The sequence below is a fragment of the Bos taurus genome, chromosome 12, assembly GCF_002263795.3.
Source record: "Bos taurus isolate L1 Dominette 01449 registration number 42190680 breed Hereford chromosome 12, ARS-UCD2.0, whole genome shotgun sequence".
Taxonomy (NCBI): domain Eukaryota; kingdom Metazoa; phylum Chordata; class Mammalia; order Artiodactyla; family Bovidae; genus Bos; species Bos taurus.
This window is the reverse complement of record NC_037339.1, coordinates 79,008,267-79,029,923: the sequence shown is the minus strand read 5'-3', so window position 1 is coordinate 79,029,923 and position 21,657 is coordinate 79,008,267. Positions and strand designations below refer to the sequence as shown.

Below are 21,657 nucleotides of genomic sequence, written 5' to 3'. Positions count from 1 at the left end.
AGGAGGCCTTACTGAGTCCCGGCCGACGCGCGGGCCAATCCCCTCGCCCTGCACCTTGGGCTGGAACCTGAGACGGGCTCGCCCCCAATGATGCTACAGTTACAGAAGCAACGCCGGTTTGTCATTGTCCCAAGAAAGAGGAGCGGCGTGCTTCTTGTCCGTTTCAGCAGAACTGCTGGCATCCTTCAGCTGGACAAGCTTGCGTCCCGGTTGTGACCTTCTGGGGGAGACCCCCGCGCGCGAACAGCACAGCCAGAGACCCCCTCAGGGAATCTCGCCTGCTGTTGAGATCGGCCGACGCGCCCCCGCCCGAGCCGCGGCTGGCTGCGTCCACCTCTTCCACTTCATTTATCCGTGGATCATCTTGAGTCCAGCTTGTAAATGTTTAGCATTTTGCTGCTTTACTGCTTCTTTCTGGCGACCGTTCCAGCACTGGCCGAGAGCGGCGGAGAGAGGCGACTGAGCCCCGAGAAAAGCGAAGTATGGGGTCCCGGACTCAAGGCAGCCGTGGTCCTTCCCGCGCGCTATTTCTACATTCAGGCGGTGGACACATCGGGCAAGAAGTAAGTCCGCAATGGCTCCATGACGATTTTGGAAGGCAGATCAAGCTTTCTGCTTCTCTCCTCGCGTTCTGTCCTCCCAGAACTCGTTTCTCCACAGCAGTTTAAAATCCAGGACACTTGGGGGCTATTCACATGTCTCTGGAATTTATCCCCATCCTACTCAATTTTTCTCTGTAGCTTTAGAAATCATTTCGAATTAGCTCTTCTCCTGGCCCTTTTGAAGGGGAGTCCTACATGAGTGCTGAACAAACAAACCCCTGTACTTTGCTTAAGGTATTCTAAATTTTTTTCTATTTAAATTAATTTATTATTTATTTATTTTGTGGAAGTATAGTAGATTTACAATGTGTTCATTTCGGCTGTACAACAAAGTGGTTCAGTTAGATCTATACATTCTTTTTTATTAAGTTTTATTGGAGTATAGTTGCTTTACGATGTTGTGTGTTTCTGCTAGTACAGCAAAGTGAATCAGCTATACATAGACTTATATCCCCTCTTTTTTGGATTTCCTTCCCATTTAGGTCACCACAGAGCACTGAATAGATTGGGGTTGACATAGATACAGTCAATCCCAATACCGGTAGGTATAAAATAGATAACTAATGAAAACCTAGCACAAGGAACTCTTTTCTAATTTTTGCATAAATTGTTATAAGGAATTTGAACTCAGTTGTTAGAAAGTAGTTGGCTTCACCTTTTTCTGGTGCTGCTGTGTTTTCAGGTAGACCTCTGCACTAAGTGTGTTTTGAAACTCAAAATGAAAAATAAAACACTATTCATAATTTTATGGTTGAGGCAGAAAGTATCAAAATATGAATCTCCTGTGTTTGTTACAACTTTATTTCATCCCACTGCATTCAACTATCCCACTTGTGCTTGAAACTTATTTGTAGAGTTCACATACCTCTGACATGATTGTCTTTTTATATTGAAGCTGTCTGTGTATATTTTGTTGGCAAAAGATCTTGGGAATAAGAAGTTTTCCAAAGAAAAGGAACGTTATAAATTTTGTCACTTGGTTATAAATAGTATGGTTGGGAAACTGAGTACCATCTTAATCTTAACACCAAGAGCATGCCCTCAAAAGAAAAAAACCTTTTATACAACATCACTTGGATAATATGCTAACTACTAGCTTTTTCCATGGCTGAGTACGATTTATAATAGTGATTTTTTTTAAAGAATCATTGAGAGCGATGTTTCAGAAAACCATTAGAGGCATCATTTGATCACAGATTTCCAGATGTGATGGACACGAAATAAATAGTAGGTTAATAGGACTGTTTTTATATATGAAATGCATAAGGATGTTCTGTGTTTACAGAGATTAGTAGTCTTAAAATACCTCCTTCTAATTTTGTAATAAAACTGATTTAACTTATCTTGACCATTGTCATCCTCTTTTCCTTTTCATCTCCAATCCATCCTATTAATTCTGGTACTGAAAGCATAAGGAAAAGGAAGCAAGCACATATTAGGGGGAGGATATAGAGAATAGTCAGGTTCACAGACTGGAGACCATAGTCTTTGTATGTTTGTTTCTTAAAATAATCTTTATGTTTCTCTGTTCTTCCCATCACAGATTCACATCTTCTCCAGGTGAAAAAGTGTTCCAGATTAAAATCTCAGCCCCAGATGAGCAATTCACTCGAGTCGGGGTCCAGGTTTTAGACCGAAAAGATGGGTCCTACATAGTAAGATACAGAATGTACGCCAGCTACAAAAACCTGAAGATAGAAGTCAAATTCCAAGGTCAACATGTGGCCAAATCTCCATATATTTTAAAAGGTAATGTGGAATATAATTTCAAAACAACAGTGTTTGAATACAATATTACCGGTCATTCAGTCAGTAAAAGCAGGTTAGCCTGATATTTTTTCACTGGAAGAAAAGAAATTTTGTTATTGTTTTTCAGTTGCTAAATCAGGTCAGACTCTTAGTGACCCTATGGACTGAAGTTGAAAGCTAAGTTGAGAATCCTGGTAGAAGAAAGAAATGCAAGATTTGAATGGAAATTGTAATTCACTAAAGAGGAAAGAACTTAATATATTCTTTAATATGAACTTAATAGTATTAAGTTCTAGTAATAAAGAATTTGCTTCTGGAAGATGCAACATTAGCAAGAACAATCAAGCTATATGGTCATAGATGGCACTTTCTTAGTTAGAGACGTATGACTTAAGTAACTGATGAGTGTCACTGAAATTTGATCAATCACTTCAGGAAGAAAGGGCTTGATAGAGATAGTGAAAGTTGACTGTAGTTTTTTTGGTTTTGTTTCAATGCTATTTTTCCAGAGAAATTCTCCAATGTTTTCTTATATAGGATAAGTGTACAGCTTTCTTCCCTAAAGCCATATCATTCCATATCAGCAGACATATATCCTAAAATATTAGAGAAGCAAGGAGAATACAGACACACAAATCTTTCTTGACCCACTGCTCCAAGAAAGGCAAACGTTTTTGTAGAAAGTGTCTAGGTTCCTTCCCCTCACTCCACTAGGACCACACGGTACCATATAACCTGCTAAACCTTAAAAAGATGTCCCATTGTCTCCTACTGCCTGGGTCAGGTGACAATCTGAGAATTATAGAAATAAATGACAGTGAAATCTCAATGCAGATTCTATGTTATGTTAGTATTATTTCTAGACACATGTAATTAATTCATAGTATTAGTGAAATGGGTGTTTTGAAGATTACTTTGCTTCTTTATATTTTTTTTAAAAAAACTACTAACCATAGTAGGGGTGCTTTATTTACTTGTATTGTTTTTTTTTTTTTTTTTGGCCTCACCTCAAGGCTTGCAGTATCTTAGTTTCCCCACCAGGGATCAAACCCAGGCCCCAGCATCAGAAGCACAGAATCCTAACCACTGGACCATCAGGGAATTCCCACTTGTATTGATCCTTAGGATGATTTACCCATTGAGAAAAGTATCTTAGACATTTTAAGGACTTGCTTGTATAACAGACCATTGAAATATTAATTCCTTATCACTTTTGTCTTTCATTAAAACAGGGATATGCCTCTGATATCCTTTTACCAATGTTTGGTTATTCTTAAGTACACAAAACATAAAGAGTAATGCTTTGCGGTACAACAGAAACTAACACAACATTGTAAAGCAACTATACTCTAATAAAAATTAATTAAAAAAAAAAGAATAATGAACTATGGGGACTTCCCTGGCCGTCCAGTGGTTAAGACTCACGTGGGTTCCATCCCTGGTTGAGCAACTAAGACCCTACCTGCCATGTGGGAAAAAAAAAAAGAGTAATGGAGGGACTATGGAAGCCACTTAGAGAAAAATGTAGTACCATTAGCTTTCTTTTGAAGTCATGCCAAGTGGACTTTACTGTGAAAAGATCTTAAGACCCAACCGTAAAAAGCTGTCAGAACAGATGTACTCGCTATTCCCCAGTGTAATAGAAAGGTTTCTCTTTTTAAAATAGGTTTTCCATCAAATTGCCCTCCCCATCTGACTAGGCAGGAACTGAAGTCATGCTACAAATATCTGTTACCCATTTCACACGCTGAGTGAGATTGTGCCTGTACCCTTTGCTCCCTGTGTCATCAGGGCCGGTGTACCATGAGAACTGTGACTGTCCCTTGGAAGACAGTGCAGCCTGGCTGCGGGAGATGAACTGCCCAGAAACCTTTGCTCAGATTCACAGAGATCTGGTGCATTTCCCTACTGTTGACCCGGAAAAGATTGCAACGGAAATCCCAAAAAGATTTGGACAAAGACAGAGCTTGTGTCATTACTCCTTGAAGGATAACAAGGTGCAGTTGCTTGTTTGTCTTGGTGATGTATTTTTGTTTTGGCCATGTGGCTACAACTTAGCTACATAGTTTTATTAAAATCATTCTGCCGATCATTGTGATAAGCTTGATCTCAGTGAAACCAAAGCGTACTTTTAGACTAACGGAATAAACATGGAATTGTCTTCCAGGTTTATATCAAGACTCACGGTGAACATGTAGGTTTTAGAATTTTCATGGATGCCATACTACTTTCTTTGACTAGAAAAGTAAGTATTTCTTTTCTCTTGTGTATAATGGACCATTTAAATCCAGGTTTTACATCATAGTCTTCCCAGCCCGCACAGTGGTAAAGAATCTGCCTGCACTGCAGGAGACCTGGGTTCAATCCCTGGGTTGGGAAGATCTCCCGGAGAAGGAAATGACAACCCACACCAATATTCTTGCCATGGAGAATTCCATGGACAGAGGAGCCTGGCGGACTATAGTCCGTGGGGTCGCTAAAGAGTCAGACAGGACTGAGCAACTAAACAGTAACAACAGCAGTGGAGTTTGGAGTGATAGTGACACGGCTGATGTGAAAAACGATACCATCATTTTAACACTCTGGCTTCCTTGTCCTAGGTGAAGATGCCTGATGTGGAGTTTTTTGTTAATTTGGGAGACTGGCCTTTGGAAAAAAAGAAATCCAGTCCCCACATCCATCCGATCTTTTCCTGGTGTGGCTCCACGGACTCCAGGGATATTGTGATGCCCACCTACGACTTGACAGACTCTGTCCTGGAAACCATGGGCCGGTGAGAGATGGGTCGCAGACAACCCAGAGCCTTGGTTTTCTTTCCTTGATGAGTTTTTTCCCGACACCCCTTGAGAGGCGATGGTTTGGGGGAAACATCTGTTGCACTGTCTGTCTTCCAGAGTCAGTCTGGATATGATGTCCGTGCAGGCCAACACGGGTCCTCCCTGGGAAAGCAAAAACTCTACCGCTGTCTGGAGAGGGCGAGACAGCCGGAGAGAGAGACTCGAGCTGGTTAAGCTGAGCAGGAAGCACCCGGAGCTCATAGACGCTGCTTTCACCAACTTCTTCTTCTTTAAACACGACGAAAGCCTATATGGTCCCATCGTGAAACACATTTCATTTTTCGATTTCTTCAAGGTATGACATCGTCCAGAGCCAATGCTTTGTGATTTTCCAAATACCTGCATTTGAGTGCTAGGTCACTTGAGTCGTGTCGGACTCTTCCTGACCCTATGGACTATAAGCCACCAGGCTCCTCTGTCCACAGGAATTCTCCAGGCAAGAATACTGGAATGGGTTGCCATTTCCTTCTCCAGGGGATCTTCCTGACCCAGGGATCAAACCCATGTCTTTTATGTCTCCTGCGTTGGCAGGCGGGTTCTTTACCACTAGTGCCGCCTGGGAAGTCCCACCTGCATTTGATGGGTGGGAAATTAAATTACAGGAGATTGAGTGAGTGAGTGAGTGATAATCATTGCTCAGTCATGTCCAACTCTTTGCAACCCCATGGACTGGAGCCCACCAGGCTCCTCTGTTTATAGAATTCTCCAGGCAGGAATACTGGAGTGGGTTGCCATTTCCTTCTCCAACAGAAGATGAGAGGTGAGCACAAAATTTTAGGAACATCCAGGCATGGGGCGCCAGGGACTAACCAGCCCCTAGCAGGCAACCTGGATTGTACTCAGTACCTAGAAAAGTGAAAGTGTTAGTTGCTCAGTCCTGTCCAACTCTCTGTGATCTCATGGACTGTAGCCTGCAGGCTCCTCTGTCCTTGGGATTCTCCAGGCAAGAATACTGGAATGGGTTGCCATTCCCTTCTCCAGGAGATCTTCCTGACCCAGGGATCAAATGTGGGTCTCCCACAATGCAGGCAGATTCTTCACCGTCTAAGCCACCAGGGAAGTCCTGACTCAGTATCTAGACCTGACATGAAATATGCACCAAGGGAGTTTGGGATCTGGGTAATTTTTCCTCCATCTGACCTTCAAGAGGAGCACATTTTCACCCCAAACCCTTTTTTTTATTTAAAAATACGTGTTAGTGATTTTATAAATATTTCTCCCCTGAGCCATAGAATCACAATAGACTAAAGAAGGAATATAAAGCAGGTGTCTCTTCCCTTCTGGTAGGGAAATGACTTGGAATCCAACCAGCTGTTCTGCTCAAAAACTCTGGGTATCCTACACTCTCTCTGTGTCTAGAATGTGGGCTGTTCCTGTTTTCCCAGGGTTGATCCTTTTTCTGACAACTCTCCTTTCTCAAGCAGTGAGGTATACCACCCTGATCTCTAGACCCCCAAGGGATTTTGAAGCCCCATGTGGTGAAGGGTAGTCAGCCATCTCCTGCAGGTGGGAAGGTCAGTGATTGATGAGCTCTGCACAGAGGAGCCTGGTGGGCTACAGTCCACAGGGTCGCAAGAGGCAGATGTGACTGAAGCGACTTACTGCACAGAGCACAAGAAAGATGGCCATAAGCTGAATAATCAGTTTTTCTTCCATATGCATGTCACAGAAATTTTGGAAAGAAATGGTTACAACCAAAGAGAGCTGATTCCAGCCATTCCTCCTCCGAGAGTGTCCTGTCAGACCTTTGCTTTCTTTCTGTTGTACCTGTTGAATTTGTTGCAGCTTAAAACTATTGACTAGGACATCCCTGGTGGTCCAGTGGTTAAGAGTCTGCCTTGCAACGTAGGGGATGCAGTTTCGATCCCTGCTCTGGGATCCCATATGCTGTGGAGCAGCTAAGCCCATGTGCCCCAACTAGACAGCCTGCATGAAAATCACATGTGCCTCAACCAAGACCCAGTTAAATAAACAGATAAATATTTATTGACCTCTGCTGTGCTAGAAATACTTTGGTTCATAGATGTTCTTGCCCCAGAGCTTGTTAATTTCTTTAAGAGCTGGGTGTGCCCACCGGCTGTTTCAAAGGTATGGTTAACACAGTTTAGAATGTGCCATCAGTAGGTACTATCATGCCATCGATAGAGTAGTCACATGCGTACTAAGTCACTTTAATTGTGTCCCACTCTGTGACCCTGTGGACTGTAGCCCACCAGGCTCCTCTGTCTATGGGGATTCTCCAGGCAAGAATACTGGAGTGGGTTGCCATTTCCTCCTCCGGAGATCTCCCCAACCCAGGGATCAAATCCATGTCTCTTACGCCTCCTGCATTAGCAGCTGGATTCTTTACCACTACTGCCACCTGGGAAGTAGTCGTAATAAATCTAATTTCCTTCACTGGTAGGCTTTGGACAACAGTTTTATAATTTTATTGGTTGCTCCAGCGTTAGACTTGGGGCCCCTTCTTGAGATTTGGGGGAACATCAAAATAGGCCCTACATCTAGGTCAGTGTGTTATGTATACATATAAATAATTAATAGCACTTACTAAGTGGCAGGAGCCAAGGACAAAATCTAGCCAGTTTGTATCTGAGGATGATGAGGTTTGATGTGTGGAAAGAGGAGGAGAATAAAGAAGAGTGGGAAAAAGGGAGTTTAATGGAGGTTCTTCTGCTGTCCTGTGGTTTGCAGCATAAATACCAGATCAACGTGGATGGCACCGTGGCAGCCTACCGCCTGCCGTATCTGCTGGTTGGTGACAGCGTGGTGCTGAAGCAGGACTCCATCTACTATGAACACTTTTATAATGAACTGCAGCCCTGGAAACACTACATTCCAGTTAAAAGCAACCTGAGTGATCTCCTAGAGAAACTTCAATGGGCAAAAGATCACGATGAAGAGGTAAGGTCAGTCTCTTTCCAGATATCACAGGGTCATTTCCATGTCTTGTGCCTGGAAAGCATTCAAGATGCTTACATGGAGACCCTTTCCTGTAAATGGGAAGCCACATCCGCATGCATAGCACAGATCCCTTCAGGGTAAAGCCAGGCACAGTGGCTTGGATTAACTGCCCACTCTGCACATGACACGAAAACCTAACCCTTGGCCTCGATTTTGGTCTCACTCAGTTAGATCTGAGCTCCAAGCACCGCCTCCCCTCCCCTAGCAACATGAAGATAAAGATGGTCAGCCTGGCAAGGGAAGAACTAACTGTGCCACGGATTAAAATGAAGGATTGCATGAGAGAAGCTTCAAACGAATTGTCTGCTAAAAATTATTCAGGCAGTGCATTAAGCTTCATCTTGCATTGACTTTGCAAAGTCATTGTTACTTCATTTTGTCTCTCTTTTCTGTCCCGGAGAGGCCCATTCTAGAAGGCCCAATATGACTTCTTAAACTATCAAGTCTTAAAAATCTCACTTTGATTTGAACACACATCCTCTAATGTTCCCTTTACACACAAGACTTCAAAGATACTGTAGCCACTATTTTCCCACCAAAATGTACTTGGAAGATCACTTAGCATATGTCTGCATGGGTAAAAATATGTCTCATTAAAGGATATTATTCTTGCTCCTATAGGCAAAGAAGATAGCCAAAACAGGACAAGAATTTGCAAGAAATAATCTCATGGGTGATGACATATTCTGTTATTATTTTAAACTTTTCCAGGTCAGTATTTTCTAAGAAAATAGAAATATTTGTAATTGTTCATGTTAGTAGCAAGTAATGTTTCACTGAACAATTTCTAAAAGTATTTTCAATAAGGAGATACATATATACCTCTGTAAGTGAAAGTCAGGGATAAATATTAAATTATAGTGAAAATGAAGGATGCTAAAGAATAGCTAATGGAGAATGCTACAACCTTAAGGGAAAGGTGTTAATGTTAGAACTGTGTGGCATGTGGTTAGAAAATTGGCCTCTGAGCCTACAAAGTTACTGTGCATGGATTCTTATTTGTTCTTTGTACAAAACTGCTATTTTGTTGCTGTTTCTTTTTCTATACAGTGCAAGGTATGTTTGGACCTGTTGTGCTGACCCCATTGGGCCATAACTTTTCTTGCAATTTGCCTTTATGGACCTACCCATTTAGGGATTGTAGTCAAAGCCTATCTGACAATTTGAAAGGTTCTTTTTTTAAAAATGCAGTCGTAAGCATGTAATTTGCTAATAAATAGTTCTAGATCTAAGTCAGATTGTTTTAATCTCAGAGTTGCAGAATTCTAGATATTGAGTCCAATGTCTCAGGCTCTGCTACAGAACAAAGTTGGTCGTTGCTGTTCCGCTCCCGCTTTGTAACCTTTCCTAAAGAGTGATGAATTATGTAAACTAAAGAAAGAACTGGGGGCATTTGCTAATCTGAATTCCTAAAGAGCCACAGGTTATTAGAGTTCATTCATTCAACTCACATGTACTGGAGCATAAGCTCCTCGCCCAGAACTTAGGACAGGGAAGCCCATGATGAATGAAGACGTGACTGAGGCTGTACCAGCTGTGGTGGGTCAGGCAGAAATAGTCTGTCCTCAGATTCTCAGTTTAGGGAAGATGGGAACACAGGCATTTTCACTATGTGGCAGAAGATGAAAAGAAATACCATGAAAGAGTCATATAAATGAAGAGTAGACTTAGGAGTGGGGACAGTCACCTCTCAGAAGCTCTGTCGTGGGGTTTTAAGGAGGGCCTTGCATTTCATAACTTGACACACGTGACTTAAATGGACCGAGTTCTAGCACACTCCAGTGTATCTCATTTGGTAAGTGCACCTTATGTTGTTCTTCAGTCACTGAATCGTGTCTGACTCTTTGCGACCCCGTGAACGCAGCATGCCAGGCTTCCCTGTCCTTCACTGTCTCCCAGAGTTTGCTCAAACTCACGTCCATTGAGTCAGTGGTGCCATCCAACCATCTCATCCCCTGTCACCCCCTTTCCCTCCTGCCCTCAATCTTTGCCAGCATCAGGGTCTTTTGCAGTGAGTCAGCTTTTTGCATCAGGTGGCCAGAGTATTGGAGCTTCTGCTTCAGCATATTAAGTGCTAAATAAAACATGCCTTTGTATTGTTGCCTATACAGGAATATGCCAGTTTACAAGTGAGTGAGCCCCAGATCCGAGAGGGCATGATGAGGGTAGAACCAGAGACCGAGGATGACCTCTTTCCCTGCACGTGCCACAGGAAGAAGGTAACCGGAACTGACTTCCTATCCAATGTCACAGGAAGAACTAACTATGATCCGAGTCCTCATTCTCCCCTTTACTCATCCAGTCAGGCAGCAACTACCCAAGTTCCTCCTGGAGCCTCTAAGCAACTCACTTTAGCAGAGGCAGAAAAAACAGTTACCAACAAAAGGCAAAAAAGGAAAAAAAAAAAACAAAAAACAGGTGCTAAGATGCAGTGAAGTGAAGAGACATAGGAGCTCCCAGCAAAGTGGAGGGAGGCCTTTTTTATTGTGAGAATTACAGATCATGTAGCATTTGAATAGATATTTGCGGTTTGCAAAGCATTTTCACATGTATCATCTAATAGCCTCATCTCCCTATGAGATAGTTTCTGCAAAGTTTATCATCCCAGTTTAGAGATGGAAAAATATATAACCATGATTATTCATGTTAACAGATTATTCATTTAAAAGTGATCTCTGTTAATACCACTACATTACTGGGCTTCCCTGGTGGCTCAGATGGTAAAGCGTCTGCCTCTAATGCGGGAGACCCGGGTTCGATCCTTGGGTCGGGAAGATCCCCTGGAGAAGGAAATGGCAACCCACTCCAGTACTCTTGCCTGGAAGATTCCATGGATGGAGGAGCCTGGTAGGCTACAGTCCATGGAGTCACAAAGAGTCAGACACGACTGAGCGACTTCACTTTCTCACTTTCACTGATTTCGTTTATAAAAGGCAGGCTCGCGTATGGACTTGGCAGGCTAAGGAGGATATGGACTTGGCAGGCTAAAGAGGACCTTAGCCGTCACCCAGTAAATGCCTTCATTTTATAGTTGACAAAACCAAGCCTAGAGAGGAATTTAGCTCAGAACCATCTATCTGGATTATAGCAAAACAAGCACGAAAAACCAGTGTGCCTTCTTCAAACTGTGTGCGTGTTTGTGTGTAAAGACACTGTGGCAGGGGAGGGTTGTTGCAATTTTAGTTGTTTTCCATCTAAAGGAATGTATATTGTATGAAAATTACTATATAATGGCTTGGCATTCTTTTAAACAACATCACCATGTCTGTGAATGGACAGACTCAACATTGTGCATTGGAACCAGAGTTGAGAAGCAGATTTTGCAGTTAACCATTTCTGCCTCCCAAGGGGGTATAAAAAAGAATAAGGTGACTGCCAGCTCTGGTGGTGTGATGGAACCAGCTCATACAGGCTCATGTGTGCGTGATCAGTTGCTTTAGTCATGTCCAACTCTTTGTGACCCTATGGCTCAGGTCCAGTCCATGGGATTCTCCAGGCAAGAATACTGGAGTGGGTTGCCATGCCCTCCTCCAGGGCATCTTCCCAGCCCAGGGTTCAGACCTGCATCTCCTGTGTCTCCTGCATTGCAGGTGGATTCTTTACCGCTGAGCCACCAGGCAAGTCACATACAAGCTCACTGATTGTTAAATATTTAGGAATTCTGCACAGCAGTTAACCTTTGGTAGCTTGGAATACACCTGGTTGCAGTATTTACACCATGAAAACAGCACCTGCTGAAATTAGTTTTATTTTGCTTCATTTGCTTTTGTTTTGGATTTGCCTCTAACTAGCCTTCAGAAGTGGTACAGCATCAGTGGTCACCCCTCTCAAGTGTTGCAAGGCCACAGAATCACTGAAAACCAGTTTCAAAACAGAAATGGCCAAAATTGGAAGGTACTCCCACATGGAGTTTGATTTGGTATCAGAATGAGTCTGTTGGCTCCAAATGAAACTGGGTGGCTGCCTTACTCCACTCCTCTTTTTTTTAATTTATTTTTATCTCATAAGTGAATTTGAGGAGTGCCAAATGATTCCCCTGATTGGTAGAACTTATGGCTAGAATGATAGCTTTATTGATTTTCCCACCCGCCGTGTCTACTCTGGCCATTCACTGATACCGTTCAGGACACAAGCCTTTACCATAATACAGACCCCTAAATGTTCAGGTTCCCACCAATGAGACTTTACCCTTGCTGCTGCTGCTGAGTCACTTCAGTCGTGTCCAACTCTGTGCGACCCCATAGACAGCAGCCCACCAGGCTCCCCATCCCTGGGATTCTCCAGGCAAGAACACTGGAGTGGGTTGCCATTTCCTTCTCCAATGCATGAGAGTGAAAAGTGAAAGTGAAGTCACTCAGTCGTGTCCGACTCCTAGCGACCCCATGGACTGCAGCCCACCAGGCTCCTCCGTCCATGGGATTTTCCAGGCAGGAGTGCTGGAGTGGGGTGCCATTGCCTTCTCCAGACTTTACCCTTAGATGATTTCAAATAATAATGATTTCAAATAATAAAATCTTAAAATTTTATTTGAATCCTAAAATTCAAATAAGAAAGTCCTAAAATCCTCTAGTGATGACTCGGCTTTGTTTATCCCTTTTTTAATCTTTGTGTGCTTGTGTGCTCAGTCGCTAAATTGTGTCCGACTCTTTGTGACCCTGTGGACTGTAGCCCACCAGGCTCCTCTGTCCATGGGATTTTCCAAGCAAGAATACTGGAATGGGTTGCCATTTCCTCCTCCAGGGCATCTTCCCCACCCAGGGATCAAACCCGCATCTCCTGCATTGGCAGGCAATCTGAGCCACCAGGGAAACCTCTTTGTCTTTAGGGGAAAGTAATTAATAGACTAAATGTAAGCCTTCTTATTCATGGAAAACTTCTTGATGGCTCTAAATATTTGTTTCTTAATTGCAGACCAAAGATGAACTGTGATACGCAAAATACCTTTCCTTCAAATAGTGGTGCTCTGAAGACTCTTCTTAAGTGAAAAGAAGAATGTCTTCTAAATACTAATTCCATGGACAGTATAAAATCTGCTCTATGATTGTCTGAATTATGAAGATCTGTTTCTTCTTATGCAGTATTCCCACGACAGTCATTGGAAGTACATTTTTAGGATTTTATAATAAAATCACTTTTATTTTAAAGGCCTGTGTTGTGCTCATCATTAGCTGTGTTTGGACCATGGAGCAGTAAAAAAAAAAAAAAAAAAAGGGTGTCTGAGTCCTGAACTCAGTCTGAAGCATGTCAAAAGCCATCACCTACCTAGATACAGTTTACATGACAAAGCAGTAAACTTCTGACTTGTTTACACTATTATTTTAGATAATCAGTCACTCACTTAATACTAATTAATACACCTTCCAAGGTTTTTTGTAATCTGGCCTCTTCCTGTATCCATCACAAATGTATTTTATTTAACAAGTATTTATTAAGCACCTAATATGTGCCAGGCATTGTATTAGGTTCTACAGATACAATAGTGAACAGCCACTATCTCTTCTGAAAGAAGAGTGAAATAAACAAGTAAAAATAAATAAGCAGGGCAATTATGGATTGATTAAAACAGTTATTACAGAGAGAAAGTGGGCTTAGTGGTGGTGGCTAGAGATCAAAGATGCTACTGACTTCTCACTGTTAAGCAAAATATTTGTTATGGTTAATGATAAACAACCACTACTAAAATATGAAATTTCCAATTATTAAAAAGGAAGCACATTAAAATTTTATTAAATGCTTTTCAGGCATCTATTTACATATTCATGTTTAATGGTGATTTATTCTGTTCCATTAATCCATGATGAACTACATTAATACTATTCTCATTTCGAAACATTATAGAACCTCCATTATAAAAACTCTAGTACATCCAATTATGTATTATTTTAATGCATGGATGGAATAATCATGCTAATATTTAGCTAAATCTGGCCCACCACTTATTTTTGGACAGCCTGAAAGTTAAGGATGATTTTAAAATTTTTAAATGGTTGAAAAAAATCAAGAAAAGAATAGTAATAACATGTAAAATTTATCTGAAATTGAAGTTTTGGTGTCCATAGTTTTGTATTAGTTTCCTATTGCTGCTATGACAAAGTATTAATACCAAACAAGAGGAATTCAGTCTCTTAGGGTTCTGGATTTGAGAGTCAGGAATCAGTGTTTCTGGGACAATGGCGATGTATTTGGAGGGCTGGTTTCTTCCTGAGGCTCTGAGGGCAGAATGCCTTTTCTGGCTCCTAGGGGTGTGTTTCTTGTGGTTCTTGTCTTGTGGCCCCTTCATTTTCCCAGCCAGCAGCTCAGCATCTTCAAATCTGTTTGTCATCACACTGCCTTCTCTCTCTGAATGTTGCAGCACTGTTATTTATAAGAAGTCAAACAGTGGAAACCATCCAAATAGCCATCCACCAGTGAATGGATAAACAAAATGTGGTTTATCCGTAAAACTGAATACTACTCAGCAATGAAAAGAAACGAGTTATAAGGAACAAAGTACTATTAGATATGATACAATATGGATGGAATCTTCTTTTTCTGAGGCAGCAAGCGGTGTCTTAGCCTTATGGCCGGTGCACCTGCTGGAAGGGAATGGCTGGGACTCCGAAGGATCCTGAAAGAGGAAGTCGGGGGTGAGGCAGCGAGGGGAGGCGGCCCGACAGCGCCCCCTCGGGCTGGGCAGCAGACACCGCCACAGCACCGGCGGCAGGGGCGGGAAAACTCCCGCTCCCAGCGTGCCCCGCGCGCCAGCTCGCGCGCCTGGGGGGCGGGGCCTGCGCGCGCCTGCGCTGTAGCGGGACGCGCTGGCGGGCGCGGCGAGGCGGTCCCTTCGAGTGTGGTAGTTCGCTCCCTGAAGGGAGTGAGGACGGTTAGGTGCTGCCGGCCACTTTCCCGTCCCTGGTAAGTGCGGCGGCTGTGGCGGCGGCGGCGGCAGTGGTCGGGGCTGCTACTTGGGAACGGCTTCCGAGGGCTTTCCGCGGTCCCTCCAGCGGCGTTTCGGCCTCGCGGCCGTCGTCCCTCAGGGGCTGTTGGGCGGCTCCGTGAGGCGTGAGGCGTCGGTTAGGTCCCGCGGGCCGCGGCAGCTGGGGCTTCGGCCGGCCGGTCGGGAGGCTCCTAGAAGGGACGGTGAGGGCGGGGCGAGCCGGCCTCCGAGCGAGGATCTCCCGCGCGCCGGCCACCGTGCAGCCCCGACGGGCGGAATCGGACGGTCCTCGGGCGCCTTTGGGTCCCCAACCCCGGGAAGCCTGACCTCGAGTTTCTACCTTGTTCCGCTTGTTGTCGAGGCGGCCCGGACCCGCGACTCCCCTCAAGGACTTGAAGTCTGACAGTTGCCGTTGCGTTTTCCTCGCGATTTCCAACGTTCCGCCCGGACGAGGCGGATGACGCAAGAATGTTTTTTTTTTCCAACTGAAAGTTAAGGGGTGGTGGCATCCGATCATCCGGCTTCGGATGTGGTCTCTGTCGCATCCTGACGACAGTAGTCACACAAATCACTCTTGAAAACGCCCACAAGCGTGGGCACGCGGGTCCAGACGGTGAACCGTCGCAGCCTCTCTCCGAAGTTGGTGGCGTTTGCTGCCTTTGAAGACACCGAGGCGGAGCCAGGCTCCAACCCCGCCGCCCCTTCTGACCCGCTAAACCCGAGATTTATTAGCTAGAGCCGGCTCACTATTGCCCTTATAGTCCAGCACGTGTTGCACTGTTGGCAAGGACAGGCTGTCCGTCACGCAAGAGTGGCGTTTGCCAGAAAAAAAGAACCACGAGCACCCCACTTGTTGAGGAATAGAGCATTCTAGGTTAAGAGAGTGGGTTGAGGACGTGTATCTAATTTTACTCCCTGAAATCTCACTGAAAGTACAGTAAAGGGATTTTCAAAAAGACACAAACCCACAGAGATGAAGAAAATGGGAAAGAAACAATAGCAGTAAAATACTGGGCTCCAGAAAGCAAGTGTCGTACAATTATATATATATATATAAGAAACAAAATCTTCAAAATGTGCAGAAACTGGCAGCATGGGACACTTTGGGAGCTGGAAATGAAAGGAATGGTGCTGGGGATGGATGTGCATGGCTCAAATAAAGACCACTTAGGTGAGGTCTGTCTGAGAAGTAATTAGATAGCAAGCTCTCCTTCCCCGTTTCATACTGGTAGGATACTGCTTCTCTCCCACCAGGAGACTGGAGGCTCTTCTCTTGAGAACATAAAATGGGATCTTTGAAGCTGGGGACCCCAGGCACAATTACGAGTCTACGTTTATGAAAACAGACAGTGAAGGCTGAAGCCCTTCATCCTCCTCCTCCAGTTTAAATCCCAGAACTTTTTGCAGCCGGTCTAATACCTTTCAGGCTCTGTATGAGAATTCTACACACACATAACATGTAAAGGGAAGGATCTGTGCAATAAATTAGTCACAGTGATGGCTTCTTGGAAGGGAAAGAAACTTTGTGGCTGGGGGAAAAATGTGAAGAGACTTCACTATTCAGACATTTTTATTCTTTTAAAATAGTGTACCATGTGCATATATTGCCTATTCAAAAATGAAATGTATTTCTTAAATGCAAATGAATACACCCTTTGACACAGGAATTTATAGATATGTCTACACACATGTATTGCCACTCATTGCAGTATTGCCACTCATTGCAATATTGCTTTAGCAAAAGATTGGAAACAGTCTCAATTTTCATTAATAGATTGGTAAACCATTGCAATATTGCCACTCATTGCAATATTGCCACTCATTGAAATATTGCTTTAGCAAAAGATTGGAAACAGTCTCAATTTTCATTAATAGATGGTTGGTAAAATAAATTTTGTACAACCCTCCTTTGGAATATTTTGTAGTCATAAAAAAACAATGAAATAAGCTCATTGTATAAAAAAGAGTAATCACAAAGATATATGTTGGGGAGGGGGTTCAGAAAAAATATATCACTAGTTTTATAAAAAGATGTATGTATGTATATATGTATATAAAATACCTAAAAGATAAGCAGAATACTGATTGCCTTTGAAGAGGAGATCTGGATGGTAAGGCAAAAGTGGAATTAGGGAGAGACTTTTCACTGTATACTTTTGTACATTTTGAACATGTTATTCAGTGAATAAATTAGTAAATGTTAATAGGAAAAAAATTAATGATCCTGATGTTAAGCATATCCTGAACAATACACTACGGGAAAGAATACTGTGTAACAACCCTGAAGTCTTAGTGGCTCACAGCATTTCATGCCCTTGATTCTTCAGGTAGACATTTCATGGTTCTTCAGTGGTTTAGATGTTGATTGGACTAGGCTGGACTCCAGACTTCAGTTTTGAGTTCAGATCTGCTCCATGTATCTTCATTGTGGAACCCGGGCTGAAAAGGCAAAAATACGTGGAGCGTACTTTTCTTGGGGCTGAAGGTGAGAGTTTAAGAGCCCTTCTGGAAAATTTGCCATGCTTCAGCTCAGAAGTGGCACACTGAAACATCTTTTGGTTAAAGCAAGTCACATAGTCAAGCCCAAAGGCAATAGTGTGGAGATTTACATTCTGTCTAGTGGGAGGTTTCTGCAGTCTCAGGACAAAGGATGTGGATGTCTGCTTCCACTGCAGGGTAGAAGGAAGAGTTGGGACCAGTAAAGACGAAGGAAATGGGTTAATAGAAAGATGCTGTGAAATTAGGTTGAAGATAGTTGGTTGAGAACAAAGATGCTTAGGAAAAATACGTATTTATATGTACCAAGATATAGCATCCTACTTTGATATGAGTTTTCTTATAGAATGCATATTATGGTATCACATTGACTTAGATAACATCTGCCAGCCCCACACCTGGCCGGCCCTATAACCAATTCTGAATGACCATTGGAATGAAAATAATGTAGATGTAAAGATATCAGTTCCTAAAGTAGTTATATATAAATGTCTTTATTTTAGCTACTAAATATTCATTCATAGTTCTTGTATCATATCCATGTCTACCAACCCACCTTTTACAATAGAATCTTCTTTTCAGGGAGATGTCCTTTGCTTCTCAGATGTAAGGCACTTAAAGATTGTTATTCAACAGTGAAAATGAGTCATACAGAGGTAATACATATTTTCATATATTCTGCATCTTCAGGGTTCCTTTTTTTTTTTTTTGTAGTCATATGGCTCCAGAATAATTTTCTTATTTTCAGCTTGTACTGTGAGAGACAGTATAGCATTAGTGGTTAGGAGTGAGAACTTTGGAGCAGACTGCCTGAATTTGGATCTTGGCTAGTGGATATATAACCTTGGGCACATGATATAACGTACTGTGCCTCAGTTTTCTCATCTCTAAAATGGAAATTGTAACAGTACTTACCACAGAATTCTTAGAAAGTTTAAATGAGTTAATATATAAAGAGCAGTTATGATAGTACCTGACACAATAAGTACTTAAATATAAATTATTATTAATATTGCTTTTTATTTTGAGGCTGTGATTTGAATCATTTGTATTGCAGAACAAACCTATATAGTTATTCATTTGTCTAAATAGTCAGGGAAGTTAATTTTTGATCCCTTTATTCTCTTGAATTCCAGGTAAAGTTAAAAGTACCTTTTGGAAATAAATTGCTAGATGCTGTTTGTTTGGTACCTAACAAGAGCTTAACATATGGAGTCATTCTTACACATGGAGCATCAGGAGATATGAATCTCCCTCATTTGACATCACTGGCATCCCATCTTGCCTCTCATGGGTTTTTTTGCCTGAGATTTACCTGTAAAGGCCTTAATATTGTACATAGAATTAAGGCATATAAATCAGTTTTGGTAAGAAAATTTCTTTATATTTACTTATAATAATTCTATTTTTTAAATGCACAGTAAATTGACAAATTTTATTAGTCATTTGGTTTAATTTTAAAAACCCTAATGAATATTCTTAGAAACTCAACAGTGTGTGAAGGCTGGGTAGTGGTCAGATTGCTCTTTTTTACCATCAGTTTCTATAGGGATGAGTGCTCACATCATAGATGTTTCTCCATGATACTGCCAAGGCATCTACTTATGATGTAATTTCCTTCTTGGAATTATATAACTTAAGCATATACAGTTCTAGACAGTTAGCCTCATATGCTGTGAGTGTACAAATAGCATGATTTCCATGTTGGAAACTAAAATCCCTGGATGAAAACCGAAATTTCTTTTAATCCAAATTACTTCAAGCGTGCTAAGTTTTTCAGAGCTTTAAATCAGATGTTAGTTGTAGCATTATCAGATTTTGCCTTAGTTGGAAGCTTTTAACTGGCTCTTTTTTTCCCCTCCAAATTTTTTTCTTTAAAAATGTTTTAGTACTTGAATATTTTAGACAGTGTTTTTTTTCACATATTTGTGTGTATTACCCAATATATGACTTGATAGTGAAGGCATGACCAGAAGAGCAAAGAACTGGTTACCTCTTCCAAGTAAAATCCCTTAAAATGTTGTGGTTGTCTTTGTAAAAGTTTTATACACTCTAGTAATGATGAGAAATATGTGTTGGTTTTTCCAGTGGAATATAGGAGAAGAACTGATGGTTTTTTGGTTGATTTTTCTAGAATTACCTAAAGACCTCAGAATACAAACTTGCAGGTGTTTTCCTTGGAGGTAAGTTGCAATACTTGTGAATACTTGTTTTAAAATCTACTCACATTAATACAGGAATAGGTAATCAAGAATTAAAATTAATGACAGGAATAGAGTTAAGGATTTTTTGTTTTGTTTTGGTAAGTCACGTCCAGGTATAATAACATCAAGGTGCTTTAATATTTAAATCGAATTTAAGCCATATACATATGTATTATAACCCAAAGACGTCTCCTTTTATTATATTCTTGAATCATCCTCTGAACTGATCCCTTCACAAGGTTTGTCTTTACCTCTTTAAGTATTCTTTCAATAAATAATTATTCTTTTTTTTTAGATTTGATTTAGGATCAGTTTTTAGCTCTTCACAAGTCTGTGGGTATTGAGGCTTGTTAATTGCCACCTTCTGTTAAGTATAGATAAGCAATATGATGGATGCATAGTAAATTAAATCTGCCATTATCATCACTACTACTTTATGTGAATGTCTGTATTTCAAACTGAACTTGATTTTAATTGATTTTAGGTCGTTCAATGGGCTCAAGAGCAGCTGCTTCTGTACTGTGTCATATTGAGCCTGATGATGCTGATGATTTTGTTCGAGGTCTCATTTGTATTTCCTATCCACTGCACCATCCAAAACAGCAGCATAAACTTAGAGATGAAGATCTCTTTCGTATAAAAGATCCTGTACTGTTTGTGTCAGGCTCAGCAGATGAAATGTGTGAAAAGGTGATTATGACTTGCTGTTTGTGTGAATGAAAGAGAATGAAAGAAACATCTTGGGAACAAGATGCTACCTGCAACATTCAGTCTCTTTAAAAAGATGCTGATTTTACTATGCTCCTTTTATGTCTTTGGTACCCTGTTACTGAGGGGAATCTAAAACTATGAGCGTACTGACAATATTCAACCCCTTGTAATTAGGTGATAAATGAATTAACTCTTACTTAGCAAATGAAGGGTTAATATCTGAATCTTGTGAATTTGGGATTACTAGACTGTATATTTGTTTTATCATTTCAACATTTAATCACATTCTTCGAATTTGTTATAAAATTGACCCTTGAAGAAAAGTAACTTGTACATATTACTAAATTTTAGTGTCTTTCCCAGAATATATAATTTTCTTGGGAAAAATATTTTTTAGAAGAATTTTTTGACTTGTCAAGAATGAATGCTTGATCTGTTCTGTGGTGTTGCTATATGTAAGAAGTCTGTATTGTCACTTCTTGCACAATCCATTGCCTCATAAGTTATCTTTAGAGTAGGTTTTAATATTTAGTGAATGGATGCCAAGTATAGGTGGGGTAGGAGAGAGTAAATCTTTATGAAACACCAATAGGGTATTAGTCTAGTATCATCTTCTTTTTTCCTTTTAGAACTTGTTGGAGAAAGTGGCACAGAAAATGCAAGCTCCTCATAAAATACACTGGATTGAGAAGGCAAATCATTCCATGGCAGTGAAAGGACGATCAACAAATGATGTTTTCAAAGAAATAAATACACAGATTTTGTTTTGGATCCAGGAAATCACTGAAACGGACAAGAAATAATTGTCTATAAGTTAAAGGCTATGTTATTTTGAATACAAGTACAGTTAATTTGTTAAAGAAGAGCATACTTCTCAGCATTATGAGATATATTTCAGACTAATTTAATGTCCTTTCATGTTACCCCGTTTTGAAAACACATTTTAATAGTGAAATTAATGTTCTTTATAAAATGTCTCTTGAGAGTACTGTCATAGTTGTATAAAGATGATGTACAAATATTGAAGGTGGTCTAAATATAATTTATTTTCTTTAATAAGTTTTGAAAAATTAAACGTTGAATTTTGTTACAACAGAACTTTTGTCTCATTGCTGTGCAACTCAAACAGTGCTCTTAATTGTGCAGAGCAGGGTCATCTTTATGAAGGAAGAACAATGCTT

General features: G+C 41.3%; 2 protein-coding genes across 4 annotated transcripts; both read left to right on the top strand.

The window, feature by feature from the left end:
• The first annotated feature begins 113 nt into the window (after nt 1–113).
• POGLUT2 (protein O-glucosyltransferase 2) lies at nt 114–13,293 on the top strand. Its single transcript, NM_001075685.1, has 10 exons — nt 114–563; nt 2,146–2,351; nt 4,143–4,348; nt 4,519–4,596; nt 4,952–5,124; nt 5,246–5,483; nt 7,880–8,089; nt 8,771–8,860; nt 10,261–10,368; nt 13,061–13,293. Exons 1-10 carry the CDS (start codon nt 382–384, stop codon nt 13,076–13,078), a joined length of 1,509 nt encoding a protein of 502 aa, NP_001069153.1. The 5' UTR covers nt 114–381; the 3' UTR covers nt 13,079–13,293.
• Nucleotides 13,294–14,930: 1,637 nt separating this feature from the next.
• TEX30 (testis expressed 30) lies at nt 14,931–21,574 on the top strand. 3 transcript variants are annotated; one of them, XM_005213960.5, is made up of 7 exons: nt 14,975–15,043; nt 17,393–17,550; nt 18,144–18,217; nt 18,698–18,928; nt 19,696–19,744; nt 20,250–20,455; nt 21,106–21,574. In XM_005213960.5, the coding sequence occupies exons 2-7, from the start codon at nt 17,424–17,426 to the stop codon at nt 21,277–21,279; spliced, it is 861 nt and encodes a 286-aa protein (XP_005214017.1). In that variant the 5' UTR covers nt 14,975–15,043; nt 17,393–17,423; the 3' UTR covers nt 21,280–21,574. The 3 variants fall into 3 exon arrangements, with proteins under 3 accessions (NP_001069763.2, XP_005214017.1, XP_005214020.1); NM_001076295.2 differs by lacking the exon at nt 17,393–17,550 and having other exon boundaries at nt 14,931–15,043; XM_005213963.5 differs by lacking the exon at nt 18,698–18,928.
• The last annotated feature ends 83 nt before the right edge of the window (nt 21,575–21,657 follow it).